The 24,462-nt window shown below is 47.4% G+C and overlaps 1 protein-coding gene across 2 annotated transcripts in view; it reads right to left on the bottom strand.

Moving 5' to 3' along the window:
• Positions 1–3,672: 3,672 nt before the first annotated feature.
• CSNK1G2 (casein kinase 1 gamma 2) overlaps positions 3,673–24,462 on the bottom strand; it is a 41,943-nt gene continuing 21,153 nt past the window's right edge. For both annotated transcript variants that reach the window (XM_035119450.3, XM_035119451.3), the window contains exons 3-12: positions 18,093–18,133; positions 17,699–17,768; positions 15,932–16,080; positions 13,877–14,111; positions 13,351–13,436; positions 12,035–12,119; positions 11,179–11,327; positions 9,960–10,043; positions 4,894–5,000; positions 3,673–4,547 (exon numbers count right to left, since the gene is read on the bottom strand). In XM_035119450.3, coding sequence (XP_034975341.1) covers positions 4,493–4,547; positions 4,894–5,000; positions 9,960–10,043; positions 11,179–11,327; positions 12,035–12,119; positions 13,351–13,436; positions 13,877–14,111; positions 15,932–16,080; positions 17,699–17,768; positions 18,093–18,133 — 1,061 coding nt within the window. In that variant the 3' untranslated portion in view covers positions 3,673–4,492. The remainder of the gene's footprint in view (positions 4,548–4,893; positions 5,001–9,959; positions 10,044–11,178; positions 11,328–12,034; positions 12,120–13,350; positions 13,437–13,876; positions 14,112–15,931; positions 16,081–17,698; positions 17,769–18,092; positions 18,134–24,462) is intronic.

Here is a 24,462-nt window from a genome sequence, read left to right on the forward strand (position 1 = left end):
GGTCTAGCATCCGGCTTTTATGAACGTACAACGCACACCAGGATCAATGGCCTCTCAGGTCCTTTTTTTAACAGCCAAGGAGCATTTCAGCCTTCACAAAAGTACTTCGGTCCCAGATTTTTCCTCCGCCTGAAAACGTGTGTTGGAAACCCTGGTGGAATAATTCCCCTCTTTCTGCAATTGGAGCTCTCTTGGATGTTACTGGACTCCCAACTTCCTGGCCAACGGGAAGCAGTGATGGCAGCGTGAGGCCAACCATTCCTTTTGCAAGCAGCTCAGACGTTATGTGCTTTGCTGGCACAAGTCTACTTTGGATTGCCACCAAGTGCAGAGGGGGAAGACTGGTTCATGCACAGTGCTTGTGGGGAGGGGGGTTGTAGTTCAGTCCTTAAGAGCATCTGCTTTGCAAAAGCAAGATTCCAGCTTCAGTTTCCAGGTACGGCTCGGAGAGACTTGAAACCTTGCAGACCTGCTGCCATCCGTGTAGACAATACTGAACTAGCGACTCTTGGTTCCTGCTAAATCAGCCCTGTACTGTATTTAGAATCATGAGGACTAGTATGGCCAGGAATGTCTGCTGCCTGAAACCCCAAATAGTGTGGTCTTCTAGGTCCTAGTATGACAGACTTTGGTCTCTCGCAGCTTTTGGACTACAATTCCCATTATCCCTGACTTGCTAGTTATGGATGATGGGAGTTGTAGTCTTAACAACAGCTGGAGGCCCAGGTCTGGGAAAGTGCTCTAACCCAGTGTTTCCTAAACTTGGGCCTCTAGCTGTTTTTGGACTACAATTCCCATCATCTCTGACCACTGGTCTGTTAGCTAGGGATGATGGGAGTTGTAGTCCAAAAACAGCTAGAGACCCAAGTTTGGGGAACACTGCTCTAACCTACGCTACACCCTGGGTTATAGGAACTTCCGGAAACAAAACATTAGAGTACCACACCCATTTCAGCCAAAAACCCAAAGAAACATCTTTGCAGAATTTATTTTTCAAAGTTTTAATTTTTTTTGTTTTTCGGGTTTTTTCCTCTCGTTTTTTGAATTTTTTAATTAAAAAAAAAGCCCCTAAACCTCTATGGCTTTCAAAGAGTCTTCAGAGAAAACTTTTATATGTCATTTACCTGTGTACATTTTTGTTTTGTTGTGCTTAAAGCAGTTAACTAAAAACTGACAACGCAAGAGTGTCTCTCGCTGCCTTGCATTTTTGGAATCACGACGGCAACTCAAATCGATCACCTCCCCCATCCCCACCCCGTTATGTTAAGCAAAAAAAGCCATTTTATTTTCTAAAACAAAACCAAACAAACCACCATTGCTGGGTCTGCAAGATGCATTTTGATGCAAGCTTCTGACAATCGGGGCCCAAACGGCAAAAACCACACCTTGATGTCGACCTCTGTTCTGTCAACGTAAATCTTTTCAAAGTCTGCCCCTATTAAAACCAGAATAGTCCACATTGCAACTGGCAATCCAAGCACACTCACATGCACTCTTTTTACATAAACATTTTAATTTTAATTTCTCTTTTACACCCTCCAGGGACTGGAACTACATTACCACCACCACCCCAGCATATCATTTAAGGCTGATTTTTTAAAATTCCCTCCCCCCCCCTCTTTTGCAGTGTTTGGGGAACAAGCTCAAACATTACACGTATCTAAGTAACCCTATTTTTAGTGAAAGTCACCAGAATCGAGGATTATAATTTTTTCTGCCCTTTACCTTAACGCCTCCTCCCATCTTTCCATTCCAATGCCCCCTTCCCCCCCAAGAAACCACACCTCCCTCTTTTGAGGCACTGAGTTTATAAACCTAAGACTGGTACAGCAAGACGATAATTTGAATTTTTGTTTTTTAGTTCTTTCCTCCCTACACCCTGCCTTTTCTTCCAAGTAGCCGTAAAAGAAACATGGAGTCATTTAAAAAAAAAGAGGCACACACCCCAAGAAACCCATCTTTAAAAGCACACACAATTGAAAACTTAATTTCGGCTTTTGTAGAGAGAGAGGCGGGGTGGGGGGGTCGGCCTTGCATTCTGGCACTAACTCCCAACGCAACTTGGGGTGGGTGGGTGGGTCTGCTGTCCGGCCACAAAGGAACGAGGAGGACTAGAAACCTAGATCCCACTGTTAACCAATTTGACTCTAGCACAATCAAGTGAACAAGACAAGGGCAAGCATGCACAGCTTGGTGGGTAATTTTTTTCCGTGGGGGGGGGGGAATCGACGCAACGGGGGGTATTACTAATGGTGAGGAGGTACGGCAGTTTTAAGACATGTAGAACTTGGGCTTGTCGCAAGCGACGTGGGTGCCATTTAGTGCAAGAGACCAAGGGACCCCCCCCCCAAAAAAACTTCCCTGCTCGTCTAATCACAGGAGCCCTCACCCAACCATAGCCTGACATTAACAAGTGTCATGATTACATCATTTGTAGGTGAGGGGCGGGGGACGGGACAGGCTTTTATATTATTATTAAAGGAAACAGAACATGCTACTCTGGAATAGGTGCAGGGAAAGGCAATGCCTTCCCCCTCTTCTCTGTATAAAAATATATTTGTCTATAAAGAAGCAGTGAGGCTTCTCAGTCCTTGTTTGGAAGCAACGGGGACACCCCCTCCCCAGCGTGCCCAGAAACTTTGCAGGACCAAGAAGGGTGGTGTTTGGGGGGGTCATCCGGTTGGCTGGAAGAGAGGGGGGGCACAAACATGCCTTCGCCAAGGTGTTGTCCTAACTGGGCGCAGCCTGGGTGGGATTTAAAGGTGGGCAAGAAACCCAGAAGGAAAAAGGGGGGCACGCTCCCCACCGCCCCAAAACAACCACCAAGGAGGCAATCTCCTTCTATGCATTTCCTGGCTACCTGCAGCAAAATGCACAAGATTTAAAACTGCGACGGAGAGCCTGACTTCTCGGACAACATCCCGTAGCTGAGCAGTTTAGCAGAAACTGGAATTCGCCACTGTGAGTGTCTGATCTGTATTTGGGGGGGGGGGACACGAAAACAAGAGGGTGGGTTGTCCTCTCATGAATTTGTTCAGCCAAGGCTTCCTTCTCACCCCCTCCCCAAGGAGCTCTTGCTACAGATCTGTTCCGGTTGGAAGTTTTAGGGGCTAGGCTCGTCCCCCCCCCCCCCCCGCAGAGTGGCAGATCCTTTTGGATCCTAGCAAGGACATAGCAGCACGGATAATTCAGGTTTAGATTTTTGGCTCTGGCCACCCCCAACCCTCTCCTTTCTGAACTCCCCCCCCCCAAAAAAATAAATTCTCATAGCAATGGAAGTCATTTTGGGGGTTCATCTTGGCTGGCAGCTGTTCCTGAGATCCAAGGCCCCCCCCACCCCCAGCGAGTCTTTTTTTTTTAATTAAAAAAGTATTTAGCTTTTCTCAAAACAAACCCCAAAGAATTCTCTAAAGCCTGGTTAATTTCAAGACGCAGGTGCTCCTTGTATTGCTACCCCAAAAAAGTGCATTGAAAAATGAAAGTGTAAACGAGCCGCTTTCCTCCCCAGACACAAAACCCCACTTTGCCCCCCTCCCCCCGCTGTGCTGGAGACGGAGGGGACACCCCATTCCCCAGGGACTTCCCTCCGTCTCCCCAAAAGGACCTTGGCCACAACTAAATCGGCAGGGGGTGGGGGAGAAACTTAAGAGAGTTGGGAAGGGGGGGCACAAATCTAAAACAAGATACTTTATGAAATTAAAAAAAACACATGATGCAAAAAAAGTTTGCATCGCTACAAAAACAGAGGGAAGGAGGGGGAGAAAGAAAATAAGGAGACTGTCCCACAAACACAATGACTAAGATGCAATTTTTAAATTAAGTTAAAGAGACAAAGAAACAGCAAAGGGTGGGGGGGAGGAGGGGAGGGAATATTAGCTGCAGCTGACATTCCCAGCATCGTCCCAGCAAATCTTCTGCAAAGAACTTATTCCCGGGTTCTTTTTTTTTGCTTCCAAAAAAAATAATTCCATGAAACCAAGGTGAGGAAGGGGGGAGAGAAGAGCCCAGACAAGTGTGGGGTTTTTTTTCCTTGGAGGGGGCTGCTGCTGCTGCATAAATAGTTAATGCTTTTTTTTCTCTTTGCAAAACCAAGGAGAGGCGTGGGCACTTCCAAAGAAAGTTCAGCGACGTGCTTTTTTCTTCCTCCTCCTGCCGGTTCCGCTTCCCTCTGTTGCTGTGTCTCTTGGAGGAAGGGAAAATAAAATAAAAGAAATATATATATATATATATATATTCAGGCTGAGAGTGGGGGAGAGGCTTCCCTTCCTCTCCCCGGACAAGCCTGCGAGTGGAGTCAAAAGCAGGTTGTACGCCACACGGACCCCTTGCAAATCTGGAGCAGGCGGAGGGGAGAAGGCCTGTCCTCTCCCCTCCGACCAAAGGATCAAGATCCATTATCCACAGACAGGAAGTGAAAAGGAAGAGGGGCGGAGGGTGGAAACGTAGTCCCGAGTGGATGCTGGCTTCGGCCAAACCGGGGAAGGGGAGCACGTCACTTGTGGCGCTGAATGGTTTTCCTCTTCCTCCTCTTGAAGAAACAGCAGCACCTGGGAATCAAGGAGAGGGGGCGTTAAGAGCCTTCCAGGGGGATCAGGCCCAAGCTGGGACCGAGCACAAGAGCAAAACTCTCCTCCTGCCGCTTCCAGAAACAGGCACCCAAGCTCTACAAGGAGGCAAAAGCACTCGTGGAATCACAGAACGGTAGAATCCGAGGGTGTCCCTCTGACCAGGGTCATCTAGTCCAACCCACTGCAATGCAGGGGTGCAAAGCAGGGCCAGGACTTGGGGGAAGAGTTCAGAGGGTCTTGGGGCTGGATTTTTGCACCGGACCCTCAGGCCAACCGAGTCTCTGGGTGCCCCCCCCCCCCGTGCAAGAAGACTTGGCTTACTCACTTTGTGTCATCCGCCACCTCGACTTCAGCAGGGGCGGTGATGGGAGCATTTGAGTGGCCGGCAGTGGGGTCATCTGTGTTCAGCTCCCCGTTGGTTGAACTCATGACCTGAGGAGGAAGGAACAGGAGGCAGGTGAGGTGGGGGGGGAGGGACAGGGGTGCGCCGTGCTTGCACCCCTTTGCCCCTGGGGTTTTGCACAGAAAGGCCTTCCCCAAAAGCAGTGAGCCTGGCATTTGGAGCCAAATCTGTTCCGCAAAGTGGGGGAAAGCGAAGAATTCAAGGGCCCTCTGTGGTTCGGAGATTAACAGCGACCAGATTTGGGTAGAAACATGGGGTGCAGAGTCAAAAAGTCAAAGACATTTTCCACCGCCTCTAAAGCAATTGCACAAGGTTTCGAAAACGCTCCCTGGGGAACCGCTGGTACTGCAAGCCGCGGTTTGGCTACTCCCTGCAAACTGTGGATCGGGGAAGAAATCGGGAGTTGAGTACTCTTCCTTCAGGAGCAAATGTGCACCTGAGGCTTCGCTTTGATGCCTGCTGTGCGAGGAGAGCAACCTCGCTGCCCCTCCAATCCATCGTTTGCAAGCCAAGCCATGGTTTCTGATTGCTGGGTGAGCGGCCGCTCTGCACAGACCCAGCCTGGTTGGTGTTGAAGCAGGCTGCACTCTGCAAAATGCACAAGCAGCCCAGATCTGAACCTGAGGGAGGAGAGGGTGGGATTTGGGTGGGGGGGTGCATTACTGTAAGAGGCCAGCTCATTTTAAAACAATTATTCTTAGTTCCACATAGGGGTTCGTCAAAGACCATATTCAATCACAGGACAGCTGCAACCAACCAGGTTTATACTCCACTTTTTACAGAGAACTGTGGGTGGTTCAAATCCCTCTCAAGGCTGGGCAATTAACCAGCAACACCACCTTGCTATTAGCTTTATCCTGAAAACATTTTTGTGGCTCTCGCTGCACTGAATTACATCGTTCTGGGTTTTAAAGAACGTCGGAAGATGAACTGAAAACCAAACAGAACAACAAGTTTTCAGTCCTCATGGAGAGGGAAACTCTTAACATCAGAAATTCTGAATTTCATGTGCAAACCTGTAAGGATTAAGAAACCACTGCCAGAAACCAAGTTTAGCACTTTTTGGGGTGTTCAATGTGTCTCCTATGCCCATCCTATCGCTGGGTGCCCTCCCACCAAATAATATTCCATTACATGCCCCAACTTCTCTTCTCTAGCCCCTCATCTGAGAACAGCTTGCTTCAATCTCTAAAATTCCTTTGTGGACACAAACAATTAATATCCCAAAACATTGCAACAGGACAAAGCTTGTGCAGTTTTAGTTTCCCATTTGCAGAATTCCAGAGCTCTCGCCTCTTACATAAAAGGCCGTACCAACAGTGGAATTTTGCAGGGTACAGGGATATTATTATTGCGGCTGTTAAATAATATTATTATTATTATTAACAACAGTGTTATCGTTAATACTACAGTGGTAGCTCGACAACTGAACAACTCGACTTCTGAAGGTTTCGACTTCTGAAGTCGACAACCCCGGAAGTCTTTTTGCCGAGTGCGTGTTCTGCATCTGCGCAGGTGTGTGTTCTGCACCTGTGCAGGAGCACGAAATCGCGCTTTGCGCATGCGCAGAACGGGCGCTTCGACAACCGAAGACTTCGACTTATGAAGACAGCCGCGGAACGGATCGTCTTCGTAAGTCGAGGTACCACTGTATTATTAAATGATGTAATATATTATTATTATTATTATTATTATTATTATTATTATTATTATTCCTTGTGTGGTAAGAAAATGAAATCTTATTTGTATGTATTTGGCAATAAATGGCAAAAGCTGGAAGGATATCTCGCTGAACTCTTGAAACCACGATCCTGGAAGAAAATCAACCCTGTTGATAGTGAAACTTTAACCCTCATTCTGGGTTTGCAGATAGAAAACAGTGGGTTTTTTCCCCCTGAATCATGCCTCTCGGGGAATAAGTTGCTGTCACAGCAAAACCACCTTTAAAAACCCTGCTGCAGATTTGTGATGACAGAGAGAGAATCCCTGAATTCTTTGTGTGTGTGTGTGTGTGTGTGTGTGTGTGTAATTTTATTTTATTCTGTTTCTACACAGCTTTGTGAAGTTTTTTTTAAAAAAAATTATCAAATGGTATGTAGGTTTTATGAAATAAGTAAAACAGACAGGAGGGTGACCAAGGTTTTCTTTAAAAATTAAAAATACCCAGACCCACCCCCCTGTCTTCACCAAAGAAGCTTGCCATGGGGGGCGGGGAGGAAAACAGACGCTGGGCTGCATCCAACCTTAGTCCTACTCAGAGTAGACACACTGGAGTCAACAGGCACGAGTCCTAGTAATTTCTGCAGGTGTACTCCAAGTAGGATTTATCGGTGTAATGCGCAACACTCCCCCCCCCCCGGGGAAGGCTTGCAATATTTCCACTAGAGCTCCAAAGACATTTCGCGCTAGCCCCCTTCCCAGAAAAACGGGGGTGGGGGGAGCCACATCATGCGCGGACACAGGCAGAGACAGGGGCGACTCAGCAGCACACATGGGCGGACCCAATCCACCATCACGGGAGGAGCTGTGCACTCCTTTTCTCCAAGCAACACTGGGGGTGGGGGGGCACAGGTGAGAGAAAGCAGGACGACCTAAAGAGAGGGTTGTAGCCCACGCAAGTCCAACTCAAGAGTAGACCCACTGTCAGCCAAAGAGAAATCTGGGACGGTGACAATGTTTGCAGGCGCCGCTGGGGCTTGAACAGCGGTTTGCAGGTCATTGACCCCCCCACCAGCCCCCTCCCCACCCCATACGCCCGTCTAGTGTACCTGCACGGACCCCCCAAGCCTGCTGGCCGCAAGGTGGGTTCCCAGAGCTTCCTCCGCAGGCTGCTGGCCAGCCTGAGGGTCCCACATTTCTGTCCCCTCGGGGGACTGCTAGCGACGGAGGGAGGAGACGAAAGGGGGGGGTGACGAAGGCGAGAGAAGGTTCAGAAAAAGATGAGAGGGTTTGTGGGGGGGGAGGCGACAAAGGGGGAGTAGGAAAAGAAAAGAGAAAGAAAAAAACAAAACAAAAAGCATGCAAAACGAAAGAATATAAAACAGGCCTGGACGCAATTCCCCCAAAAGAGGGGGCAGGGGGCGTGTGGGGCGCCAGGTGCGGCTGAACTACAACCCCCACCCTCCACCGCCCACTGGGCTCAAGTGCACCTGGAGGTCTTCCACCCTCCTCCATCCCTGAACTGAAAAGAGGCATTCCCCACTTTCTCGGAAAGGAAGGAATCTCCGGAGGGATAAAGATTCTGCTCCCTTGCTGCCCCAAACCGGGAACGAGGCCTCTGCTGCTCTCCAGAGGGAATGCCCCGTCTTGCCTTGCAGGGGGGTTTCCCAGCATGGCTGGGCTCCAGCTCCCAGAGGACTGCCAGTTGCTGGCACCCTGACATCTGCAACGCCACAGGTACCCCAACCCTGAAAGTGACCGGCGCCATCTAGAAGGGTCAACAATCGGAGCACCCGTGACCGAACCCCATTGAATTCACTAAGCACACGCAGGGCAGGTGTGCCTCCAAATCCAGGGATTCCCAAACGTGGGTATCTGGCTGTTTTGGGGGACTATGAATCCCAGAATGCCTTGCTGGCAGGACCAGTGGTCAGGGATGATGGGAATCGTAGTCCCAGAACAGCCCGAGACCCAAGTCTGGGAAACTGACAAATGGCACAGCCTTCGAGAGATGCCAGGGGTATATATATATATATATATATATATATATATATATATACACACACACACACACACACACACACACACACACACACACACACACACCACACAAACCCAGGTCACACTCAAAACACACATTGTGAATTCCTGCATTGCAAGGGGTTGGGCTAGATGACCCTTGGGGGTCCCTTCCAACTCTACGGTTCTATGATTCAATGAAATGGCACAAAGATCCCCAAAGGATAGGCTCCTGTGGATTTAGAGCACCATTTCCCAAATTTGGGTCTCCAGCTGTTTTTGGACTACATTTCCCATCATCCCACCATTGCCTAGCTAGGGATGGTGGGAGTTGTAGTCCAAAAACAGCTGGAAACCCAAGTTTGGGAAACCTTGATCTAGACCAGGCATGACCAAACTCGGCCCTCCAGATGTTTTGGGTCTGCAACTCCCATCACCCCTGACCACTGGGTCCTGTTTGCTAGGCATGGTGGGAGTTGTAGTCCCAAAACATCTGGAGGGCCAAGTTTGGCCATGCCTGATTTAGACAGAACCAAGGGCTGACTCAGAATAAGGCTATGTCCCTAGCAAATCAACTCAGGGGTCAGAGCACTTGCTCAGCATGCAGAAGGTCCCAGGTTCAAATCCCGGTATCCCCAGGTAAGGCTGTCCCTGGTCTGAAGCCCCCGAAACTTTGCTCCGCACCTTCCCGTTAAATCAGCCCACCGCTCAACACCATGAGGACTAGAATCTGCCTTTGTTTTAATGGAAGGAGCCACCAGCTCACCTGGCTTGGCATGCAGAAGGACACGGAATCAATCCTTTGCATATCCGTTAAAAGCAAGCAATTAATTCAGGTTGTTGAAAGGGAAACAGCCCTCTCTACCTGCAGAGCTGCTGCCAGTCAGTGTAGACAGAACTAAGATATATGGACCAATGCTTTTCCACCGTACCCAAGGAACCATTCCTCCATCGTGCTCACTCCTATTCAGAAATGATTTTTCCTGGGCCACCAAGGCACCTCTGTCTCTTTCCACCAGGTGGCGCCAAGCCTCTGTTCCCGCCTCCGCAAGGAGCTGGCCCTCATGGCTCACCATGCTCCATGCAGGCTTCGGCAGCCTTACCCCTCTGATCCCCATTCACTCAAGTGGGGGATCTAAGAAGAGATTAACCGCTGCCTGTTTTGGCAGAAGTGGAGGAACTTTGCAGGCTTGCCCACAACTCACTTTGGCTCTGGCTGGCCTCTTCTCCCACCCCCTCGCCACCCCTCTAACTGCCCCACACCCCATATGAACCCCTGGGGCATGGAGGGGGGGGAGAACCCCACTTACCTGCTGTTTGATGTACTGCTGAGTTTTTTCCCTGTTTGGAGCTTGGACTTGTAAATCGCTCTGAATTGTGCCAATGGGGGTCGGCTGCAAAGGGAGGAGGAAAAGGAGACGGGAGCTTGAGATTGTGATTGCCGACGGTACCGCGCTCCTTTGCAAATCGCAGGCTTGGAAGGGAACCTGAGGGTCATCTAGCCCAACCCCTTGCAATGCAGAAATATTTCGCGCAACGTGCGGCTCGAACCCATGACTCTGAGATTAAGAGTCTGATGGTCTCTAACCAATGGAGCTACGTGCAAAATGTTTTATTCTGTATCAGTGTGTGAGGGGCATTCCCGGCTGTACTTGGGAGAAATCAGGGGGTTGGGGCCTTCTGCATTCCAAGCAGCTGCTCTGTCACAGAGCCACAGCCCCTCCCAAACAGGTGGAGAAGTTTTTTTGGGGGGGGAAGGTGAATAAGGGGCAGAGAGGATAGAAATTTGAGAGGGGTGTTAAGAGGTGATGGGCTCTCTTTCCTTGGACATCTTCAAGCAAAGGTCCACTCGGAATTCAATAACTGCTGTATTGGGCTAGCGGGTCCTTGGGGGTCCCTTCCAACTCAACAATTATCTAAAAAGAGAGATATTTCTTTCCCCTCTCTCTACCCACCCACTTGAGATTTCTAAGAAACCAAACCACCTGCGCAGCTTCAAATCACCACCGTTTCAAAAGGTTCCACCACAGGCATCCCCAAACTGCGGCCCTCCAGATGTTTTGGCCTACAACTCCCATGATCCCTAGCTAACAGGACCAGCGATCAGGGATGATGGGGATTGTAGTCCAAAACATCTGGAGGGCCGAAGTTTGGGGATGCCTGTTCCACCACATAGAGGCAAACTCCTGCTCTTCGATCTCACGAACCACCGTGCAAAAGCTGGTGGACAGAATTGCTGTTTCTAAAGGCCCGCAAAGGGAGCCTAGATTCAACATGGCATCCAACTGTGTCCAGCAAAATTTGGTGGCGATATATCCAGAGGTGTTCAAACGCAGAATGAACAACCAACTTTTCGAAATATATAGCTGATTTTTTATTTTTTTATTTTTAAAATCCACCTGTGGTTTTTAAGGGTCAAGAGCTGCATCTGCTTGCATTTGCTCCGGCCCTTGAAAGGGCTGCCTATGAGCAAATGCGGCCCCTCAGTTCTCCAACCCAAAGCCAGCCCCCCCCCCAAAAAAAACTCACTAAAGGCTTCCCTGCCCAGTCGTATTCGTAATCAAAGACATAGCCGTTCCGGTCAAAGAGGTCTGTGAAGAGTTTCCTCAAGTAGTCGTAGTCCGGCTTCTCGAAGAAGTCCAGGCGGCGGACATATCGGAGGTACGTGGCCATCTCCTCTGCAGAAGGGGAGGGGAGGAAGGCGGAAGAGGCAGCGGTTGCCCAATGGTCAGAGCACACACAATCTCACCAAGGGAAACAGATCTAAAGGGCCAAACTGGATCAGCAGGGCAAAATTGGAGGGCAGGGTTTCCCAAACTTGGTTCTCCAGCCGCTTCGGTGCTATGATTCACATCATTCCTGACCTGCAAGCTAGTCCCAAGTTTGGGGAAACCCTGTTGCAGGGAGAGGGGAAGCGGGAGATCTGTGTGCCGGGTGGCCTTTAAATCAGATTTTCGCCAGACTTTTCCCAACATCCCTTGCTGTCAGCCATGCAGGGACTGCTGGGAGCTTGGCGTCCGGCAACACACCTGGAGGGGCATCATGGCATCTTGTGGCTACCTGGATGTACCTGAGGAAGCCTTTCAGAGGGAGCCAAAGGCAACACCCAACACATGCCATCCTGAGGAAACAGGGATTTGGTGGTAGAGTGCTCCTGAACATGGAGGTTCTATTCAGTGGCCGGTTTTTGTCTCCTCCCACTCCCTCCATGAAGTTACTCCGGTCCCCTTTCTAAGAAAGGTTGCAGAATTGTAGGGCTGTAGACTCAGAAAGGGACGGACGGACGGACACACACACACACCCCGAGGGCCATCTAGTCTGACCCCCTTCAACACGGGAATCGCAGCCAGGCCAGCTCTCATTCCTTCCTCCACCCAGTCCTTACCAGGGAAGTTTTCGCACAACACTTCAACCGGGGTGGCTCTTTTGGTATCGCCAATCTTCTGATATCGCTCCTTCAGTGTGTCCGCCTGCAATGAGAATTTGGGGTGGGAGAGAGGGCGAAAGGAACACATCTGTGAGGTCCCCCAGATCACGTCGCGTGGGAATGTGACAGCCGAGGGATGGGTAATTGCCCCCAGCTACAAAGATCTACCTGCCTGCTTGGCCGTTCCCCCCTCTTCAGGCATTGGCTGAGTTTCTGTGACCTCACAGAACGTTCACCCAATGCTCTGATTGCTGAAGGGATAGAACCAGCAGTCCTCTAATCTTTAGGGCTTTGGGCACGTGACCTTCGGAACTCCCTGCCCCTTGATGTCACTGTACACTTTTCAGCTCCTTGTCCTGTTTAGGGAAGCCTACCTGGATGTTTAGAAAGCTGTTGGCTAGTTTTTATCTGTTTTCAGTCTATCGTTATTTTAACTTTCTGAAGGGTTTAAGTTATTGTTGTCAATTTTTCTTGTTGATGATCTTGTTTTATCTTTTACTGTAAACTGTTTGTGTAGGGTTGTGGGTTTTTTTTTTTTAAAGGGGGCATATGTTAAAACATTTTGAATAACAGTTGTTACAGATAATGGTCAGCTAGGAAGGCTTCTTATCCTTTTATCTGTTTTTCTATTCTTTCACTTATTTTTTCCTCTCTTCCTCTTTCTCTTTTTTATATAACTGTGTTTTGGAAGGATCATGAGTACCGGTATTCTGTTTTATATTTTCTCTCTCTTTCTTCTTCTCTCTTTTTTGGATATGCTTTTTATTGCCCTTTTATACAAATGTGTTTGGATTTTAGTGCTTCAATAAGCACTAAACCTTCAATAATTTACTTATTTATTTGAGTGGGTGAGTTGCAAAGGGATAAGTGAAGGCAGAATCGGCCGGGAAAGGGGGGGGGGGTTTAAAAGATAAAGTTAAAGGACCCCTGGACGGTTAAGTCCAGCCAAAGGTGACTCTGGGGTTGCGGCGCTCATCTCGCTTTCAGGCTGAGGGAGCCAGCGTTTGTCCACAGACAGCTTTCCGAGTCATGTGGCCAGCAGGACTAAACCGCTTCTGACACAATGGGACACCGTGACAGAAACCAGAGCACACAGAAACGCTGTTTACCTTCCACTGGTGTGCTTTCGAATTGTTAGGTTGGCAGGAGCTGGGACAGAGCGACGGGAGCTCACTCCATTGTGGGGACTTGAACCGCCGACCTTCCGATCGGCAACCCCAAGAGGCTCAGTGGCGGCTGAGAAAAAGCTTTTCCATTTTCACAGCGAAACTCACCTTCAGGCCCTGCCAGGGCAGGCTCCCCCGGAGGAAGTACATGAACATGTGACCTAACGCCTCCAAGTCGTCCCTGCGACTTTGTTCTGTGCAAGAGACAACAGCGGACATCTTCAGTTGCTGCTTTTATCATCATTTCAACAACTTTTTTTCTTTTTAAAACCCAAAAAACAATATCTTTCCACTGGCTGCCTGGGCTTCCCTCCACCCCTCTTTAAAATAACAGTTTGAGGCTTGACAGGCATATGTCAAGAATGCTTTGATGGTGTTTCCTGCTTGGCAGGGGGTTGGACTGGATGGCCCTTGTGGTCTCTTCCAACTCTATGATTCTATGATTCTAGTTTCTGTGTCCGGCACGGATGAAGCGATTCAGAGAGGGCTGCACAATTTATAGTGTTATGCTCTCTTCTCTCTCTGCAACATTTTTTCTCTCTTTCTTTCTGTCTCTGCTACACATACCCAATCTCCTTTTCCTTGCCCCCCCAGCCTCCCTCCCCCTTTCAAGGGGCTGCCTCCTTCTGCTCACCTTTCCCCAGGTGCGTGTTGATGCTCATGTACCGCGCCGTGCCGGTCAGGCTCTTGTGCTCTCGGTACGGGATGTGCTTTTTGGTCTCGGGGTCGATGAACTCTTTGGCCAGGCCGAAGTCAATGATGTGGATGACGTGTTGGCGCTTGCTCCCGGGGCGTCCCACCAGGAAGTTCTCCGGCTTGACGTCTCTGTAGATCAGGCTTTTGGTGTGGACGTACTCCATGCGGGTGATCTGCAGGAAAAAAAAAGACAGAGCCTCTGTGCCATGTGCAAAGTAGCACTTGAGATTCTGTGTCCAGGAAAACTGGGGCTTCTTGTAGGTTTATGCATTTTCCCCCCAGTTATATTTTATTAAATGTTCAAAAGTTTCACTCAGATACGTAGGTTTTTCTGCACTTTGAGGTGCTTTCAAACTACTAGGTTGGCAGGAGCAGGGACCGAGCAACGGGAGTTCACCCCGTCACGGGGATTCGAACCGCCGACCTTCTTCTGATCAGCAAGCCCTAGGCTCTGTGGTTTAACCCACAACGCCACCCGTGTCCCGTTCTTCCACATAGGCGTATGTATTTTCATGGGATGGGGAATCTGTTGTTTTTTAGACTGGGCAACATCCCAGGGGTCGCATGTCTGCAATGGCTCCCCGTTTGCAGAATCCTCTGCATGGGGTCCAAAGGGTGGAAACAGGAAAACGGGGCCTTATCTGAAGTGGCTCCCCATTTGTGGAATGCTCTCCCCAGGGAGGCTCACCTGGCGCCTTCATTAGACACCTTTAGGCGCCAGGCAAAAATATTCCTCTTTAATGAGGCCTTTGGCTGGCTGACATCCTATACCATGGGTAGGCAAACTAAGACCCAGGGGCCGGATCCAGCTCAATCACCTTCTAAATCCGGCCCGCAGACAGTCCGGGAATCAGCGTGTTTTTGCATGAGTAGAATGTGTCCTTTTATTTAAAATGCAACTCTGGGTTATTTGTGGGGCACAGGAATTCGTTCACCCCCCCTAAAAAAAATATAGTCCGCCCCCCCTCAAGGTCTGACAGTGGACCAGCCCCCTGCTGAAAAGGTTTGCTGACCCCTGTCCTATACCCATTCAAATGTTTATTGCGGGAGGGGGTGGAGGGTTATTGTTTTGTTTTGTTCTTGTTATGTATATTGTGTTTTTATCTTGTATTTTTACATAGGGAACTGCCCTGAGATCTATGGATGAAGGGTGGTATACAAACTCAACCAATAAATAACATCAGGAGCCAGCCAGCAGTAGATCACACTGAGCACATTAACTATTATAATAAAGCTAACTCTTTATTAGAGGGGGAAAAACCCTAGGATCTGCAAAGGAGAGGCAGGCCTAACGAGCACAGCAACTCTTACTCCATGAAAATCACTTGCTAAGACTCAAGGTCCCCGCCTCCCCCCCCCAGTCGTCTAAGTTCCTTCCTTCTCAGGGTTTTCCCCAAGCAATCGGAGACTGGGCCTGCATGAAGCTGACTTCTCCGTTCTTTTCATACCTCTTCTGGTTCTGGGAGAACCAAAGGCACAGGAGTAGGAGACACTTGTGACTCTTTGCCACCTCTGCCTCTTGGCCCCCCCCCTCTCCTGCCTCTGATTCTGGACTGCTCTCCTCCAAAAACTCTCCCCGCTCACTAAGTCCTGTTGCTTCTTCAGCTTGCAACACCTCCTCCTCCCAGTCTTCCCCCTCTGACCACTCATCATCGTCCCACCACCCCTCCTCGGGCTCTGAGCCTTCTTCCTTTGGTGGCTCCCCAACCGGTTCCTTCTGCCACTCCTCTGCATCCAACCAATCCAAATAATAAAATGAAATGAAAGGTCATGTGTTGGACTGGCTGCCAAAGCAGGCAGAGGAGGGGTGGGCAGAATAACCCAGGCAGGTGCACAAGGCACCGCCAGGAGTTTGGGGCTGCTGGCGACCGAGGTGCTTTGCTGCCTGCCAGCAGAGAGCACATCCTGCTTCCTCTACACAGTTGGCAAAGGCATCGGGGTGTGTTGCACAGGTCCTTCCCCAAAAAGGGGGGAGGTCGTGTTGTCTGCTCACCAGTTGGATGGCGATCATAAGGACCGTCTTGAGGGTGAAGGTCCGGTCACAGAGGTCAAAGAGGTCCTCCAGGCTGGGTCCCAGCAGCTCCAAGACCATCGCATTGTATTTCCCGCAGGGCCCAAAGTAATAGACCTGAGGTATCCCTTCTGTGGAGAAGAGGGGGAGGCAGTGAAGAGGAGAGCTCTAGAGCTTCTCGGTTGAATACCGCGAAGTGGGGTCAGGGACAATTTCGGTTCAGTGCAAGATCAGTTGAATTTCCAGGGTGTTCCTTATGGCTGAGAACTTTTTTTCCGGGTTGTGTGTTTTTTTAAAAAGCAATCACTATGATGCATGCTTCCTCGGGAGCAGCGTTTAATGAGATTCACATTTTGCGTCTGGCTATCGGCCACCAAGTGAAGATGCCTGGGTGCCAGGATAGGGACCCTGCAGAATTCTCTCCAATATATTTTATCTGCACGGTCGGAATGAATTTCAGCAACCAAAATGCTTTTTCTGTGCAGCCTGAGCAGGAGCAGTGAACAGCGTTATAGTGAACTGTTGTCACTTGCTTCAGTCCCCCGTCCCCCCCCCTTTGCCCTGCTCACAGTTGGGAAGAATATTTCTACATCATGAATGGTCTGAGTCACGATTACGAAAAAGAGGTCGGAATAGGCCAATAGATAGGTGGACTGTCTTTGGATCAAGTGACTTTTCTTCTTTTAAGTTCTCAAAGTTATTAACCTGGCTCAAGGTTGTCCTCTGAACCACCAGATGTTTAACTGAGAATCCATCACAGTCACTCCATCATTTGGAAAACAAGACTTTAGCGCCGTCTTGCCCAAAAGTGGCAACTAGGCATTCCGTTTTGGTGACTGTAAGCCTGGTTCAAGGAGACATTTGGCACCTAGCTTATTATATATCTGAGTTTATAACACTGCCTAGATTCAGCCCCCAAGACCATGATGTATTTTTTTTAAAAAAGGCTTTTAAGTCCCATTTTAAAAGTTAAATAGTAATCTCACTAACAATTGAGTCCCATTATTTCAGCGTCTTCCCCAAGTGCTGTTGTGAAAAGGTTAAGGGCTATCAACACACAGTTTCATTTTTATTTACTTCGTTTATCTGTATTGACTTCTTTCATTTTTACTTACTTCTTTTACCTAACAGAATTCACCCACTGCTGGCTGTAACGAAAGCTGAGCAGTTTCGTAAGGAGCATTAAAATTATCGACAAAAAGAAGGAGTTAAAAGTAGGCTTTAAGCTTCAAGAGATCGTTAAAATTAGCAGCAGAATTAACAAGAGATTGAAACATGTCAATGTCTGGGTTGACTTGCCTAAGCAAACGTATTTTCGGGAGGCACTGAATTCAGGGAACGTCCCTGCCTGGCTTTGACGGGAAGCAGAACAGCAGCAGAGAGACTGTCAATATTATTAATACTTAACAAACGCCTTGGAAGGTAGGCCAGCACGATTGTCGCCCGTCCTGCGGACAGGGAAAGCGAAGGCTGAGAAAAAGAGCGAGGCAGCAGCACAGTTTACGGCGAAAAATCAACACTGGGGGCAAAGCAGCCCCATCGTCTTTTAGTTACCATCTTCTCCAGGGGCATCCTGAAAACACCAGTCTCAAACCTATACAGCTGCTCCAGAGGCTGTGTTGCAAAACAGCCCTTCCAAGCCACTCCTCGGACCGTCATGAGGACCAGCACCCGTTTTGAAACCATTTCGTCCGAAGCCCCTCTGGGGAGTGCATTATTGCACACAAGACCGGCCAGCCTGCTACCCACCTGCATTTCCCAGCTGTTTGTAGAACCGGTATTCCAGGTGGAGCTGAGGAGCCCTGGACTTGATGGGTTCCTGGAGATAGGGAGAGGGAGAGAGAATGGAGAGTTGCAAAATTCCCTTTATTTTTCGTTGCAACATCAGAGCCTGCTCAATCAGGCCAGTGGGCTCATTTACTTCAGCTTCCTGGTCTCACAGTGGCCAATCAGATAATAAATACCAGTAATGAATGATAATAATAATAATAATAATAATAATAATAATAATAATAGCAATACAAATAGTATTTTGGGGGGGAAATGGTCCCTACCTAAAGATGAGGATGGGGAGAAAAAGAGACAGACCCGTTTAAAAACAGACAAACCCCGAGAATCAACCTATTATCAGAAGATCACTTACCAACTTGATCGCTACATATTCGTTCGTATAGAGGTTCTTCCCTATAAGGTTTTTTTAAAAAACAAAACAAAACAGAAGAATTTAGTCAAAAAAGAGACAATTACTTACACACACACACTCCTAATTTAGGATCTCCACACTAGAAAATTCCATGACAGTTAATCCCAGGGTCGTGGGTTTGAGCCCCACATTGGGTGAAAAAATTCCGGCATTGCAGAGAGTTTGGCTACATGACTCTGGAGGCCGACTCTATGATTCTGTGTGAGAGACCTATGTCTGCAAAAGATGGTATAAGCCCACTTACGATTGCTTTTTTTTTAAAGGGAATTTACAATTTAAGAATCACTGTCTGTTGTGATTATAATATTCTGCCCACAAATACCATGCTCCCCCCACCCGCTTTTTTAACATCCCATAAATAAAAAGCGTCCTCTTCCAAACCATGTTAATAAGGTACTAACCACTCCCCAGAACCACTGCATCTCTTTAAAAAAAAGAATGAAAAGCCTATTGCACGATAAGGGTGTTGTTAAGTACGGACTTCCGGAACCAATTACACTCATACCTCAGGTTAAGTACGCTTCAGGTTGAGTACTTAACTCCGCAGACCCGTCTGGAACAGATTCATCCACTTTCCAGTATAGTGGTACCTTGGTTTACAAACACAATTGGTTCCGGAAGCCTGTACTTAACCTGAAGCGTACTTAACCTGAAGCGAACTTTCCCATTGAAAGTAATGGAAAGTGGATTAATCCGTTCCAGACAGGTCCGCGGAGTACTTAAACTGAAAGTACTCAAACCAAGGCGTACTGAAACCGAGGTATGACTGTACTTTCAATGGGAAAGTTCGCTTCAGTTTAAGTACTCCACGGACCATCTGGAATGAATTAATCCACTTTCCATTGCTTTCAATGGGAAAGTTCGCTTCAGGTTAAGTACGCTTCAGGTTAAGTACAGGCTTCCGGAACCAATTGTGTTTGTAAACCGAGCTACCACTGTAACCAGGAACAGTTATAATTTGTCACTGAATCACAGAATTGTAGAACTGGAAAGGGACCCCAGAGTCATCTAGTCCAACCCCCTGAAATGCAGCAATCACATCTAATCACAGAAGGTGGTGGTTGTTCTCAAATGCATTTGAAAATAAGCTAAGAAGGAAGATTTTCGAAGGCAGATCCTAAAGGCAGTTGAAAAATTAGCCCATCATCTACACAGAGGCATCTTTTTAAAAAATATGCAAATTTAATTGAATCGATTCTTAAATATACGACATATGAATAGGTAAAACATACCATGATAGAGTTGTGCCCAACTAAATCCTGCCCAGGGCAGATCCATTGAAACTGGGTGGGTGTGACTCAACTCTGGTCCAATGGGTCTACTTAGAGCAGGACAACCCATAATTTGCAGCATCACACAAAAAAACCTCATGGAAGTTTATGGGAAAAGATCTTTCATCATATTGTTTATCCACACTTAACAACCATTCCATATCCACACTTAACAACCATTCCAAAATTTATATAGATGGTTGAAAATTAAGTGCTTTTCAGGACTCAGCTGAACCCTCGTAGCCCAAGCTTGATCGCAAAGATTACCCACAGAAGTGTCGTTGGATCATTCCCAGGGTTGTTGAGGTTCATTTGACAACAAGGAACCGGAGCCTTTAGTGTTATCATCCCAGCCCTACGGACCTCTCTGCCACTTGACATTCAGCGGGTGTGCTCTGTGCCAACTTTTAAACAGCTGCTGAAAACTTGTCTATTCTGCCAGGCCTATGTAGGCAGTTAAGAAGACATTTTTCCCACAATGGTTAAATGGTGTCTAGGTGGAACTGATGCATATTTTAACCATTTTTTGTATGCTTTTACTGTATTTTTGTTGTAAACTGCTTTTTTATGGGGGAAAAAAGCAGAGACATCACCTTGCCTACAAAGGTCCGTATAGTTAAAGCTATGGTTTTCCCTGTAGTGATGTATGGAAGTGAGAGCTGGACCATAAAGAAGGCCGATCGCCGAAGAATTGATGCTTTTGAATTATGGTGCTGGAGGAGACTGTTGAGAGTCCCATGGACTGCGAGAAGATCAAACCTATCCATTCTTAAGGAAATCAGCCCTGAGTGCTCCCTGGAAGGACAAATCGTGAAGCTGAGGCTCCAATACTTTGGCCACCTCATGAGAAGAGAAGAATCCTTGGAAAAGACCCTGATGTTGGGAAAGATTGAGGGCACTAGGAGAAGGGGACGACAGAGGACGAGATGGTTGGACAGTGTTCTCGAAGCTACGAACATGAGTTTGACCAAACTGCGGGAGGCAGTGCAAGACAGGAGTGCCTGGCGTGCTCTGGTCCATGGGGTCACGAAGAGTCGGACACGACTAAACGACTAAACAACAACAACAACAACAACATTTTCATATAAATAATCTTTTCAAGATCATAAAGAGTGCGACACGTTCTCCTGATATTCCAACCCAATTCTTTTTTTAAAAAAGGTTTCCAGTTACTAAATCCAGGTGACATATTTATTCACATTCTGCACCAAGAATACGTTGGCGTAATCATATTCAATTGCCTTCATAATTTCCTGATTATATCCAGGTTTTTCTTTTCTTGTTCTTCCGCACCTCAGATTACATAATCCTTGCAAGAGGTAAAGGGTGTGAGACCTCTAGTTTCATTTGGCCTGTGGCATAATTTGTTGGAGGCCGTTTTTCTTCTGGTGGCAGACGACAGAACCACGCGACCCGGTGTAAAACACTCAAACAAAGGTTTTATTACGAAAACAACAAACACAAAGCATGTGGGTATTCTCTCTCTGCAGCCAAAATTCAAACTGCGACTTATTTTCTTTTATACACATCACCAGCTGTGTCTAATCCGTCTAGAAAACCACACCCAGAACTCACGGAAAAGGTCCTTAAAAGTTACAATCCTCTTTTCTGTTTCTTTGCAGAATCTCCTAACATAATTGCCTTAAAAGTAACTCGTCAGACGCATTGAGTGTTCTGCCTGAAAAAAATCCTTGACATCATGGAGTATTTTAAAATATTTGGTTGTCATCAAACAAAACAGGCAGCTAAGGAAATGCTGTGCCAACACTGGAACCCATAATTGCCTTTCCCCAAACCAAAATTCTTCTCCTTCGTCCAATGTGCACCTGATTCAGTTATTTAAATAGTTGGCTCCCAAAGTAGATTACAGACCACTTAAAAGAGGAGAGAAACAAATCCTGCCTTTTAGGCTTGCAATCTAAAAGTACACAACATGAAAGGAAAGTGGATTCGGCAGGAGGAGGAAAGAAGCAAACTCGGGATTAAGTTACAGTATTTGGCAATTTTACACGGGCCATGAGCAGCAGCGAGCAACTGTTTTGCAGCATCTTACTTTGCTGGGGGAAGCTGGGCGTCCATGAATAGCACAGCCTTGAAATCCCTTAAACAGAGCCAAGCACAGCACAGCAACCCCAGAGGTAGGCACACACTTAGAAAAAAGTAGCGTGGGAATTTGAAAACATTCTGGTTTAACCCAGGCATTTGGTGGCGGAAGAAAGCCTGTTCCTGGAACCACCACCACCCCACCCCGAGATCATTCGAGGGGAAAATGCTTTGAACTGCAACCTGCTTTTGGAATGTTTCCAGGTGGCAAATGGCTTTTGCAATGTTTTGAGCGTTTTTCGCATTTATACGGTGTGTCCGCTTGCCCCTGTTGGGCTCCTTGAGGAGGAAGAGCACAATATAAATCCCATCAACAATAATAATGTGTCCTCCTTCCCCAAGAGGTTCAGAGGGTGGCAACACGAAACCGGGGCCTTTTTGGTGGTGGCTCCCTGTCTGTGGGATGCTCTCCCCTGAGAGGCTTGCCTGGAGCCCTCATTACATGTGTTCAGGTGTCAAGCAAAAGCATTCCCCTTTGGCCATCTAATCTATGGCCTGTTAAAGCTAGGGGTGGGGGGAGGGTGGTGGTAGGGCTGGGTGATACCTGCTTTTCAACATTGCGATATATCACCAGCTAAACATCGCGATAGACGGATATACTGATATATCACAATGTCTGAAATAAGGGTGGAGCTATGTAGAGGCACTGGCTGGCTTCAGAGTTTTTTCCACATTGTGATTTTTACATAGCACACACACACACACTGATTCCATCATATGTGTTTTTAATGTACACCGTCCTGGGATTTTTTATATATATAAAGGGTGATATATAAATCAAATAAATTATAATAATTTATTCAAGGAGATAAGTAACTATATAACCTTTAGACATCTGAAAGCAGACCTGTAAAGGGACGTTTTGCAATGTTTTGTTATGTTTTTATATATGTTGGAAGCTGCCCAGAGTGGCTGGGGCAACACAGTCAGATGGGAGGGGTAAAAATATCATCATCATCATCATCATCACCACCATCTATTTATTATTATCATCATCATCATCATCATTATACCACCCTTCATAAAAAGATCTCAGGGTGGTGTACAACATCAAAACCACATTTTACTGGGCATAATAATCAAAACATGAAACGAAGCATAGGAATAGACAGCATGACACATTTTAAAAATTTTAAAAAGATAATGTGTGCACAGTGCAACAAAAAGGAGTCTCCAAGCAGTTTACGCCACTTAAAAAATAAAAGTAAAATTAAGAAAATACTTATTAGGCAATTTATATACCATGCAATAAATAAGTATCCAAGTCGTTTTTCAGGGTTGCGAAAATAACTGCATGAATACATTTTTTAAAAAATAGTTCACATTTTAAAGCAGGGAAATTAATTAATTAATTAATTAAAGGAGCAACAGCTCAGGAACAGCGACTCGCACAGAGACGCTCCGCTTAGCATCCTCTGCTAGAGAGTGGAGGGCTTCGCAAGATCAACAGATGCTTCTCAATGTGTTATTAAGGGGTGGGGGGACATATTTCCAATTCTTCGATGGGCCCCCGTGGAAAGCTGGCATCCTGTCTCTTCCCGAGCGGAGGGCAAGGAATGCTATGAGGTCACGGTTAAAAAGCCAAAACGTTCCTTCGCTGTCCCCCTCAAAACAATTTGTCCTTGTGGCTCTCGTACGTGCAAAGCTCTCTCTCTCCCCCCCTTCTTGCACCTGCTCCCAGGCATCAGGGCTTGGCTTCCCTCCTGACCTTTCCTGTTCCAGAGGCGTTCCAAGCATTTAATTCAAAAAATAAAAATGAAGGAAATAAACGAATACGGACCTCAAGGGTTCTACTTCAAGGGCATCCAACAGAGGGAAGCTTTTGCACTAGGGCTCATCGCTGCCGCCAAGCAGAAATATGAGGTACGCCCCCCGCCTTCCCTGGAAAGAAATTCCCACACGGCAAAATACCTTTGCCGTGTTCGCTTGCCTGCTCGGGAGAGTGCCCATAACCTCTCTGTGTTGCAAAGGATTCTGGGGTGCCAGCCAGTTCTGCCCCTTCCTGGGGGAAAATGGATTTTGGGCACTCGGCATGGAGGTTTTTTGGGGGGAGGGGGGACTACAACTCCCATTGTCCTTGGGTATTTCCTATGCTGACCGCTGGGAGTTGTAGTCCAGCAGCGCTGGGAGGGTGCCATTTTGTTTGCCGCCTGGCCGCTTCCAAGCTGGACTGCTGCAATGCTCTGCCCGTGGGGCCGCCCTTGGAGACAGCCTGGAAACATCCACCGGAGGAAGAGAAAGCAGCTTTCCCAAAAAATGTGTGTGTGTGTGTGTGTGTCTGTTTATAAATAAATAGGACAAAAATATGATGCCCACACTGTTACAAACTCAAATCTATAGGCCGGGCAATATAGAAAAGAGGTAAGCAAATTAAAAGGGAAATGGAATTAAAAGCACAGGGGTCATGACCTGTATTTGCAATGCATGACGCCGTCCATTTGCATAAAGTTTGTTTTGCACAGGGAAAGAAACCATGCTTTCTTTTTTAAAAAATCTATTTTTTATTCTTTTATATTGGGATTCCTTTTATTTTGAATTATGGAGGACACACACACAGGAAGGGGGCAGCTGGAGGTGGGAGGGGCCTGCAAGAGAGGCAGGAGAGGGTGCTTCTCTCGGGTGGGTGCAGAGCGGGTACTGGACTCAGAGAATGTAGAGTGGGAAGGGACCCCGAGGATCATCTAGCCCAACCCCTTGCGATGCAGGAATCTTTCACCCAACGTGGGGCTCGAACCCACAACTTGAGATTAAGAGTCTCACACTCTCTTTCCTTATTCTTCTTCTGTTTGGATGTATTGCTTTTCATTATTTTTATAAATGTGTTAGGATCTTAGTGCTCAGTATGTTAAAAACTTTCAAAAAATTGTTAAAAGTAAATAAATATTATTATCAACGACAACAACTCCTCTGCTCAGTCCTGTGATATTTTGCTGGGT

Source organism: Zootoca vivipara, chromosome 6 (genome assembly GCF_965207765.1).
Source record: "Zootoca vivipara chromosome 6, rZooViv2.hap1.1, whole genome shotgun sequence".
NCBI classification, from domain to species: Eukaryota; Metazoa; Chordata; class Lepidosauria; order Squamata; family Lacertidae; genus Zootoca; species Zootoca vivipara.